This window comes from Heteronotia binoei, chromosome 2, assembly GCF_032191835.1.
Source record: "Heteronotia binoei isolate CCM8104 ecotype False Entrance Well chromosome 2, APGP_CSIRO_Hbin_v1, whole genome shotgun sequence".
In the NCBI taxonomy this organism is placed as follows: Eukaryota; Metazoa; Chordata; class Lepidosauria; order Squamata; family Gekkonidae; genus Heteronotia; species Heteronotia binoei.
This window is the reverse complement of record NC_083224.1, coordinates 154676073-154687989: the sequence shown is the minus strand read 5'-3', so window position 1 is coordinate 154687989 and position 11917 is coordinate 154676073. Positions and strand designations below refer to the sequence as shown.

At 40.3% G+C, this 11917-nt stretch overlaps 1 protein-coding gene across 1 annotated transcript; it reads right to left on the bottom strand.

The window, feature by feature from the left end:
- Positions 1-300: 300 nt before the first annotated feature.
- On the bottom strand, positions 301-11450 carry LOC132566850 (pancreatic alpha-amylase). Its single transcript, XM_060232298.1, has 10 exons — positions 11194-11450; positions 7083-7229; positions 5039-5236; positions 4411-4641; positions 2872-3005; positions 2643-2765; positions 2436-2535; positions 1588-1709; positions 1228-1353; positions 301-598 (listed from the first exon to the last, which is right to left on the bottom strand). Exons 1-10 carry the CDS (start codon positions 11374-11376, stop codon positions 409-411), a joined length of 1554 nt encoding a protein of 517 aa, XP_060088281.1. The 5' UTR covers positions 11377-11450; the 3' UTR covers positions 301-408.
- Between the last annotated feature and the right edge of the window lie 467 nt (positions 11451-11917).

Sequence of the window (11917 nt, the reverse complement as noted above, 5' to 3'; positions counted from 1 at the left end):
ACCACTTAATATGTCATATTAATACTTATGCTATGCTCCTGTTCTTTCTGGTATTTTCCAGTCTTCTAATAACCTAATGCATTAATTATCAAATATCCCATTTTGTTGACTGTACTGACTCACTATGTGAAATCCACTCTAAATCCATGTGAGAAAGGCGGACTATACATAATGTAAATAAATAAATAAAAACATTGTTTAAACATTCTGGAGCAGTGGCCAGACAGAGACAGCTTTATCTGGCTTGGGGAAAAAATACCGGTCGCAAATGCTGCTTCAATAAAACAAATGACAAACACATTTGAGCTTTGCAGCCATTTATTCTTTTGAAGGTTTCTAAATTATTACGTGTCACCCAGATATGATTTAGGAAGGCAAGATCAACGGAAAGCATTTCTTTAACTTGACTTATAATTTAGCATCGACATGGATGGCAACAAATGGATCTTCAGCATGGTTGCTAATTTGAAAATAAGCAGTGCTGTCATTGTTGACTTGGATTTCAATCCCAGTGCATCTATCACCTTCCTTCTGCCCAGAAATTACATCACAGTAGGTACCCGCAGGAAGGCCAGTATGCAAAGTTTGAGACAAGTTCCTATTAAAAGGAGATGTAAAGGGAATTAAAAATATATAGTCATCTTTTATCATTAAACTTTACTTGCTAAACTAACTTGGTAGATCTAAGATTGCTATTCTCAGCTCCTGCTTTCCACTGCTGAAGAAATGACTGTTGAGCCAATTGTGTGACATTACTTCCAAGGAAAACCCAGAAGTAACATCACACTTCTCTATGAATCACCTGAAACTTTTTGGTGAAACCACAGAGTTTCTGTTGATTCCTAAAGAGGACTAATGTCACTTCCAGGGAAAAATGCAGAAGTGCTGTCAGTCCTCTCTAAGAATCTATGGTTTTATCACAGATTTTCCAGTGATTCCTAGAAATGCATGACAACACTTCTGGGTTTCCCAGAAAGTGATGCCACAGCATTGTTAATGGCCATCCCCCTATGTCCACATACACACGTTTTGCTGCTGGTTGCCAAGCTGTTCCGTACTATTCTATGGAACCAAAGGCTTCTGCTTTGCTTCCATAGCCAGGAAATACCTACTACTGTCTTTCTTTGAAAGTTTCTGTGATGCTGAACAAGGTTTGTTGAAGCATTATTCTGAGTATCATATAGTTTTATGTCCCTTGTTAGACTTGAAGCTTCTTTGCCTACTTACCAGTCATCATTATTAAAGACAATGAATCCTTTGTTGCCACGCCCAAATGCCACTTGATTTTGGCCATTGTCCCACCAATTGGTAAATGGTTGTCCATCCACAACATTGCGGAAAATCACCATGTTCCTTTGAGGGCAAATTGTGATGAATGTTATTTCACTACCATACTATAGAGTGAAACTATATATTAACCAAAATTCAAGCTGGATTTAAAAATTATTAACAGTTCATTCCTGAACAGAGTAATAACCCTTTGAAGCCCACTGTGGTCTTAGATGGATATAACTCTGCTTAGGATGTGTTGCAAGTGTACTCATCTGTGAAAAGCAGAAGTCATAAAGGATCTGTAGAATTACCAACCTTATTTGGCGCCATCTATGTTCACAGACCCAGTCATTGCCACATGTTGTGTCTGGATTTATTGTAACAGTTTTAATTGACCCATCAGCATTGCTTGGAGGTCCAATCCAATCATTAACATCCTGGTTGTTAAATGTAATTGGAAAATGCAAATGTTAGAACAGAGCTAGAAAAATTATCAGACTATAAACAGGGTACATTTGCTGGGATAAAAAGACCAATGCTTAATCATGAAGGAACCCTAATATTCAGAAATAGAATGCTCCACTTTCAGACTGAAGTGGAACAATCTGCTTGACCACCTCAGTATTCTCATGCTACTGAATTTAAAGAACAAACTCTCAATTTGGTTAATTTCTGAGGTGAAACTAAAGGAATGTCATCACAGTGCCGTAACCAGGGGTGGAATTCTAGCAGGATCTCCTTTGCACATTAGCGCACACACCCCTGATGTAGCCAACCTTCCAAGAGCTTACAAAAAAGAGCCCTGTAAACTCTTGGAGGACTGGCTACATCAGGGATGTGTGGCCTAATATGCAAAGGAGCTCCTGCTAGAATTCCACCTCTGGCCATAACTACAAAAGAATGCTAGCCATGAACCTCAGCAGCACTTGTATTATTTATTCAGTGCAAACCAGCAAAAAATTGGATTCCAACCCAATAACCCTCTGAGATGAGTTATGTTTGAACTGAAAATAAAGATCACTCTTCATGGCTCTGGGGATTTGAACCTGGGTCTTCCAAGTTCTAGTCCAAGACTAATCACTACACAACACTGGCTTAAAAATAAATCAATAATGAAATAGGCATAACCAATTGATTCAAATGATGTGCTATAAAAAACTGACCTTTCCATTCTCAAAATATCTTGGCCAACGGAAACTGGACATTACACGGGTAAACCCATAAGGGTGAGCAAGCATGAAACCAACTCCCATCTTATACAGCCTGGAAAAGAGTGAGGGAAGGTATGAGAAATCAACAGCTATATGTCTCTCAGTGAAAGGAAAGAGGAGGGGGGGGGAGCTAGTCAATCTTACCAAAGGGTTCCTCACCTAGCATCCCAGAAAGTCAAAATGGAGGCTCCGCCAGCACCATGACCCCTTTGGTTGTCATGATTATCCACAAACACAAGAGCTCTGTCAGATGGCATAAAACCCCAACCTTCTCCCCAGTTCCTAAACACAAACAATAAAACAATCAAATTAACTAGTTGGCATTTAAAATTGTGCAGTAGTCTAAGATTTGGGAATTTTTTTAGGGAAAAAAATGAGATCAAATTACCTTAAATAAGCCATCTTTTCTCCATCCCACTTGCGGATTACTTTTCCAAGCTTAGCCCCATATTTGAATTCAGTTACCCGGCCATTTCCAAAGTAGTCACTGCTTGAAATTGCTTCTCCACCTAGGTCAATCACCTGGAAAAAATTAGAAACATGATGATCAACTACTAGAATAAAGAAAGAACCAATGCAAAGAGCACAGCTTTGAAAAAAATCTCAGCATGGAAAAGCAAAGAAAGGATCCAAGGACCATTTGTTTAGAGATATGAAGAAAGATTATTCATGCATGAACTTTGCTCCTGTGTCGACATTACATATTCAGTTTAATGTAGGCTGATTCACATTGCATGTGTACATTGAGCGATGGCTTGCATTTGTGAAAGGACTCCTAAACCAAACACAAGAAGTGGAGCTTTCATATTTCCTAACATGACACCTTTCAGTCAATTATACCATGGGAGTATAACATTAACTCTTTGTACTTTAAAGTGCACATTAAATGCATTGCAGATATTCACCTAATATTTAACACATGTGAAATGGCTCTGTGGTGTTTTGCAGCACAACAGAAAATTACCAGAAAATTTAGATAAGATCCAGTCCATTATCATACAAAGCATGGCATGGTCTCCACCCTCTGTATGAACAGAGGATTTTCTTTTCATTATTTTTTTTCTTTTCTTTCTTTATTCAGCTTTTCAGCAATGATTTAAAGCCATCAAATATTGAAAGTTATTCACATTTCTAACACATTGAACTAGGGATGCCTGAAAACCTGCTAGTTCAGTTTGTTTTGTTCTCCAGTGACTTTGCAAGACAGGGAAATGAAACCCAAACACCAGCTCTGTTGCAAAGATGCAAAGATGTCCAGCTGCTATTCCAGGCTGACTGCAGAGAACCAAACAGATCAGAGGCTCTATTTACAAGCTGTCACAGCCATTGACCACAAAATTAACAGCATCCCTAAAAGAAATCTTAACCTCACAACAGGGAAAAAATAGGGGCACAGGACAGCCAAGAGGCAATAGAATCAGTTGCTCAGTCGCATCCACAAAAGAGATCATGTTAAAGGAATATATTTTAACTGATTTGCAAAAGTCAGCAAGAATAGTGTCAAGCAAATAATTCTAGACAGGGAGTTCCAAAGTTCTGGAATGGCTACTGAGAAAGCTCTCCTTCAAGTAGAGTACAATTTTGCCTTCACAAAAGATGGTACCCTGAAAACCAGGCTGCAACCACTCAGCTGAAGATCTGTGTGTACTTGTGTGTGCATTGGAGAGCATGGATTAAGCATATCCATTAAAATATGCACATGCTCAAGGCCATCTCCAGGATTTGGGGGTGGGGATCAGACAAGACATTCTCACATATTGACTCTGACCTTGAATAATCTGTGAACAGTGAAAATGATAATGCTTTCAACACAATGACCATCTCCATTGTGGGACTGGGTACTTGACAAATGTCTGCCAACTTTTGCAGCTATCCCTGAATGTGGTTAATGTATATCTTCAACTTGATTCTAAGACACTCAGATTACCTCTTGATAGATAAAAGGCCTTGTTCCTCCGGCAAACCATTGAGTGTTCAGGTTGTGTAGCTTGTCTAAAAATGCTTTCATGTCCCCAGGCCACATATGCTTGGAAGCATCAATTCGAAATCCTGCTACTCCAATGTCAATTAGGTGATTCAAATACTCTGCAATTTTGGAGCGCACGTAGTCCTTCTCTAGTGCAAGATCAAGAAGACTAACAAGGCGACAGTCACGAACCTGAAAAGTAAAGTTCATTGAGAAATTAGTTTCTTTTTCCCCATCCCCCAAATGCACGTATGGTTCAGCAGTGAAGCACACACTTTGTATGTACATCCAACATTCATTTTTCATAGTCTCTACTGGGAAAAAATCTCTCTCTTGACCTCAGAGAGCATCTTAAGAGCTGGAATAGACAAGTATTCCCAACATTCCTGTTAGCAGAGGGGTATGTGCATATGTGTGTGTGTGTATAAAGTGGGGGCAAGCAATTGCATGTGCAAATTTAGAATAGTCGTTGTATACTCCAGCTAATGAGAACATGTCACACTGCATGTTTTTTTTTACCAAGTTAAATACCGTTTTACCTTGAATAATAAAGAAAAGGAGTGGTGAACATAAAATTCAAAAGATTTACCTGGTAAGGATCATTATAATTTTCAATCTCTCCACTTCCAGTTCTGCATTTACCATCATTGAAATCCCAGCCAGAGTATGGAACAGCAGGAAAATCTCGAGTCACTGAATTAAAGGGGCTTCCACAAGTAGAATAGGTACCAGATCCAGCTGCAGCTCCACACATGTGGTTGACTACTGCATCCACATAAATATGTACCTGACACAGAAAAAGAGCTGATCATTCCACATTAATAAAGCAATACGAATGCATATCATGAGCTTGCATTGGTGTGTTCATGTGTTGCTTTGAATAAGGACATACATAAGAACACATGACATTGTGTTGACCAATAAATGCTATTCCTAGTCCACTCATATCAGAATGTGCTCGTTCCAGAATATTTAAGGCTATGTGCTGTAAACCAAGACATTCCCAGTTAAGATATTGCCTCAGCCATGAATTCACAACCTGGCATGAGATAAACTATTCTTTTCAGCCTTAGGGCATTTTCGCACTGACCTTAATCGGCAGCGACGTCCCTCTTCACCGCGCAGGATCTGCGTGGATTTCGCACCAATTGCTGCGGAGCACCCGGAAGAGCCGCAAAGTCCCGCGGCTTTTGCAGCGCAAATGGAAACCGCCAAAAACCAGTTTCCATTTGTGCCGCAAAAGCCGCGGGACTTTGCGGCTCTTCCGGGTGCTCCGCAGCAATTGGTGCGAAATCCGCGCAGATCCTGCACGGTGAAGAGGGACGTCGCTGCCAATTAAGGTCAGTGCAAAAACGCCCTTAGTCTCCAATCAGCAATACAAGGATAATATGACCAACATGATACATATGAACTGGCATACTGAATCAGACCACTGGTCCATCACAGGGTGCATTCACACACACTAAATAATGTGCTTTGCGACTGGATTTTTTACTGTGTAAATAATGGCAAAATCCACTTGCAAACAGTCATGGTGTGAAAGCACTCACATTCAGTATTGTCTACTCAGATGGGCAGCAGCAACTCTCTAGGGTCTCAGGCTGAGGTCTTTCACATCACCTACTGCCTGGTCCTTTTAACTGGAGATGCCAGGGGTTGAACATGGGACCTTTTGCATACATCTATCACTGGACACCTTTTGCATCTGCTGTATCACTGAAAAGTACTAAAAAGTGCCAGTATTTGGATGGGAGGCCACCAAGGAATACATGAGGAGAAGGAGACTGATTGCAATTCACTGCCAGAGGATGTAATGATTGCCACAGGAATAAACAGCTTGAAAATGGGATTAGATAAGATTCGTGGAGAATAGGTTTATTGATGGCTACTAGACATGGTGACTGAGGAGAACCTCTGCATTCAGAGGCATTAAGCCTCTGAATACCAAAGCCATGAGACAACATCATGGGAAAGTCTCAGCCTCTATGCCCTGTTCTTGGCCATTCAGAGGAATTGGATGGTCACTGTGTGAGACAGGATGCTGGACTAGATGGACTACTGGTCTGACCTGGAAGGTTCTTCTTATGTTTTTATAAGGGAGCACCAGAGTAAGATCTCAGGGAAGTGGAGGCTCTAAATACTGTTGCATTTAGGATTGCCAAATCCAGATTGGGAAATACCTGAGGAGGGTGGAATTTTGGGAGGGGAGGAACTTCAACATGTTATAATGCCATACAGCCACTTCCCAAATTATCCATTTTCTCCAGATGAACTGAACTCTGTCACCTGGAGATCAGTTGTAATACGAGATCTCCAGATACCACCTGAAGGACAGCAACCCTAGTTGCATTTCCAGTAACACTGTGTGTGAGTGGGCAGTACTGATCTACAATGTGGTTGATTTTAAATTATAACACTTTAAGGTATTCACCCGGAAGACCTCAAAATTAGTCCAATTTAAATGGCTCCATTCTGAATATAAGAGGGATCCATTTACTTCTATTTTGTTTGCATGAGTACCAGCTGAATTGTACAGGTCTCCTAAGAGAACTGATTCTCTTATTGAAAAATATATATCATTGGACTGGAACTTTGGTCAAAAAGTCTTTCACTGATCCCAGCAGATCACTTACTCCCACTGCATTGCATCTGGTCACCATGTCTCGAAATTCATTCTCATTTCCAGATCGTGTACATAGTTTGTAGCTGACAGGCTGGTATCTTTCCCACCATGGCCTCATTGGACTTGTAATAATGAGGTTTTCATTTGGAGGAGAGATCTGTGAGAAGAGTAATATAAATTGATAGGTCAGCATTGAATACTACTGAAAACAAGCACAGATGGTTCTTATTTATTTGTGCCACAGCACTGCAGCTTCCACTAGATTCTCGTAGTGCTCCAAGCAATAGAAAATCCATCTAAAACATGGTTAATCTCCAAGGATGGATGCTGCACTTCTGTCCTGGAATGAAGACGCTCTTACTATTTTCTGCAGGAATCTTAAGTGAACTTAGAACATGCTGAATCCATATATCCATTGCTTCCAGTTATATGTACCGTAGTAAGCCACCAGGTCTGTGTATGACATAAAACATAATAGGTAGTCCAGCTCTACTGTTACCTTGCATATTGGAAAGCCAATTTGGTGTAGTGGTTAGGATCAATGGACTCTAATCTGAAGAACTGGGTTCTAATCTTGAAAACTAGGTTTGATTCCCCACTCCTCCACAGGAAACCAGCTGAGTGACCTTGGGTCAGTCACATTTCTCTCAGCCCCAAAGATAAACCTAGCTTGCCACAAAAAGAGATAGAGTTTCAGACTGCCAGACAGCCTTTGGATCTCCTGGCTGTACTACAGTCACCGCCATATGATAATTACTTAATTACGTTGCATATTGGAGAAAGGGATATGTGGGAATTTGAACCCATATTAAAAATGCATATGTGGTCAAACAGAAAGCCATTGAATGCAAAGAGCAGGTGGTGCTTCTGTATGTTTGCTATGGGCTCAAACCGTGCAGAAAGCCAGTTCTGAGACATTCAGAGCAGTGTAAGTTTCTGATCATGTGTCACCAGCAAGAGGAAGCCCACTCCATCATTAAACAGGGCATATATTTCTATTGAGGCTCCAGATCATTGCCTCTGTGGGACTGCCTCTCATAGCATTCCTTTCTTGGTGCTTAGCCCAGCAGGTCCTGCATGAGAAATTGTTGCACTAATGCTGCTGCCTCAGCTACATTAAATCATTAGAAAAAATCAGTATACCTTCATTGCACTCCAGCAAGGTACAAAGAATACATTTGCTGAATATAGGCAACCATTTCTCAAATAGTACTTTACCAAGGTTACACTTGTAACACTGTGCCTACTTGATGAAGCTGGTCATCTTTATTGTCCTGCCAAGGGGTGAGGAAATGTTTAACATACATCTCCATCTGATTGGAATCTGCTAAAATTCTCTTTACCCCTTGGCAAGACATTACAGTTGACTAGGTTACAAAATTGCAAATTGCTAGTTACAGCTATGGGTCAAACCAGAAGAGATGCTTGCAGTTCGACTTGCAGAGCTTGCTTTTGTTTAAAAAAAATAAATAGCTGGTGCTGCATGAGTGCCAGTTCAGACTGGGACTGCAACATGAACTGGGGAGCGGGGTCATGCCTCCTCCCTTATCAATAGTTTTCCTGACTCCAAAAGAACCACACTGGGCTGCTCCATGCGACTTTAGGCTTGCCAGCTCTGCTCCAAGTTGCAGCAGGAGCATTTGGGAGCAGAGACTTCATATTGTCCTGCCAAGGGGTGATGTTCTGGGATTTCCTCCCAAAATTTCTAGTATGTCACCACATTAAGCTGATCTCACCACATTGAGCTGAAAGGTGGTGGAACTCAGACAGAGAACATCCACGCCCCATGGGATCTGTTACCTTTCTGTAGGACTTGCAAGGCAGAGATGTTCTGCCAGGCATTCAGTTGTGGACAGTGATGATCTAGCACTCCAAAACCCACCGCCCTCCTACTCTTCCACATCCCCATCACCCAGGAGCTGGTGGGTATTTTAAAGAAAACTTCAGCCATCTGGACATTATGCTGATCGACTGTTGATGTTTTTAGTATTTACTGCAGTTTTAATTTCTTTCATCTACTGTATATGTTCCGGATATAAGCTGCCTTGAACCCTATGCTTAATGAGGGATGGCCAACAAATTTAATAAATATATAACCCCCACCAGCACTCAGGGGAGCTATGGGCGGAAATGGGGTGGGGGATGGCATCACACAATGCCACAACATCACTTCCTGCTAGAACCAAGAAGTGACATCAGCTCAATGTGGTGACATACTAGGAATATTGGAAGGAAATCTCAACAATGTATTTTATTGTGCCAGAGCTGCCTCTTGTTGAACTTGTACAATTGGTGCTGATTGATTTTATTGTTTTGATGGCTTGTTTTTATTAATTAATCACTGTGATTCATTATTGTTATTGTTGACATGTTATACTCTGCCCTGAGCCCGTTAATGGGAAAGGGCAGAATAGAAATCAACTAACTAAATAAATAAATCATCACTTCTGGGTTGCTAGTCAGAAACAACACTGCAGCACTGCACAACCCCTATTTTGAAGTCCCTGCTCCCAAATGCTCCTGCTGCAGCTTGGACAGCAGTTGAGGACAGCTGGTCCTCTCTCAGGCTGGAGACCAAGGTTCTTATTGCTTGAGTGCAGTGCTCTTCCAGGGTCAAACTGGGAGACGCAGTTCCAAAGGTATGTGGGTCTCTGACTGCTAACAGCCTTAAAAATTCAGTATCAGAAGAGGATGCCAACCATAAGCAAACAAATGGCAACTCTAATAATCATACAGAACTGGTTATCAGGCTGATATCAGAGTGGGAACTCCTCTCCCTCCCTCCCTCACACACACACACACACACACACACACACACACACACGGCAGTCCTAAAAGGGGAAAATGCTAGAAGCATCTCAAACAAAATTCCCACCATTTGATTTGGTCTTCTATGTAGCCCTGAATTTAGAAAATCACATAATAGTTTTCATTACTCACAACTCCCAATGACATTAATAGAATAGCACAAGTCTGTACAATGGAGTCATGAAAGATATAACAAAATGTTTTCATTTTTTATCTAATATCTCACAAGGCTGACACTTCCAATATGGTTGCTACTTAAAGGTCAATTCATGTTGAGAATGTGGATTCAGTAAATCTGTACAAAGTGAATGTATTACAAACAGCTTGATGATTATTAGTTTCCAAGTCAGCACACATTTTGTTTCCCATTCAAACCACTTTTTTGGCAGCTATTCAGTAGTAACAAAGGTTGAATTTAGGGATGATTAAATTTTTCCTCTTCTGTTTCTTTATTGTTCTGGAATTTCACACTGCTGTGCATTCCATTCTCTCAATTCTGTTATAACTAGGGGAAATTCTCAAACAAATTCTCATATAGGAACATGTGCAATTTGTCTTAGCTTTCAGTACCCTCAAATAATCTGCATCAATGTCCACAAAAATGCACTCTTTATGTAATTGCAGTTATATTGCTAAAATGAAAATCTGTTCAGTGTTTTAGTTATCTGCACATGAACTTCAGTAAAACATCATACCCAAAAAATCCTGATTCAGACACACAAACATATTTTTGGAGTGCTATACCAGTGCACACATTCCCATCTGTAAAGAAGTGTGTGTGTGTGAAGAGGGAAATGCCTACGAACCAAAGGAATTGAAAACTGTAGAAAAAAAGAAGCACAAACAGAGCTGTGTATAAAATTTGGAAATTAAAAATGGAACAATGGAAAACTGCTAATGCATCAGAAAATTGCTAATGCATTAGACTCCAGTAGAAATTCAGAAACATTCCCTGTTGAACTGCAACTTGTGTGTACAGAAATAATCACAGGATCATGTGAGCATAAGCCAAACTTTTCATACAGCTACCCTCAATATATCAGCCTGATTAATCAACCCAACCTTTCAAACAGGTCAATTTTTTAAAAAAAATTTTTTTTGGACATCAGATTTGTTCACAACACATTCAATTAAACCATGAGACAATCAGTACAACTCTGGCCCTGTGCAGCCCAAATATTTACTACTTCCTGGTTCTGTCTATAATTTATGTTGAACTCTCTCTTCTTTGAACTGGATAAATCGAGGGGAAATTAGAAACTGTACAACTGTATGTAGAAAATCTCTAGTATTGTTATGTGGACAGTACCTACCTGAACTCCACCATAGCCATTAGGTGCTAAATAACGCTCACATTCAACGGCAATGTCAGCCCAACGCCATTCAAAGAGGTGGACAATAGATGTCTTTCCAGGCTTTGTATTTGGGTTGTATTGTGCCCAACAAAGTTCAATAGCTACCAGGAGAAGAAAAATCCTCATGATGTCTCGAGCCATGACTGACTGTGCTCTGAGTTGTTCTCATTATTTATATTTCTGTAACAGAGCAAAGTACATATCAGCCATGGGACTCAATTGGATGTATTTGGGTAACTGAATTTAATCAAAGGTCATCTGCTTAATGGCTTTAAGCAAATGCAAACAGGTGAAGATCCAAGCCAGATTCCCTGGCTAACAACTACAAACATAGAAGACAGGATAAGATTCAGATAAGAATTCTGTGGGGGGTTTTTTCATGTCTGTGTTCTCAGCTGCATAGATTAGATATTTTAGAGGCTTTTTTGAAGTTCCACTGATGTGTGAATTTAGACATTCAATAGCTATGCAATGTCCTTTTTACATTTACATTTTAAAAAATTATTGTAAATTGCCTCTCCATGAACATGTGCCTAAGGCATCTTGCACCAATACCAAACTCAATTGTAAAATCATTCCATCATCAAATAAAAATAAGGGAAGTCTGAAATGGAATTTAAAACATGCTACTCAACTAAAACTACTCAAAAGAGCAGCAAGTAGTGAAAGCCACAGTGTGGCT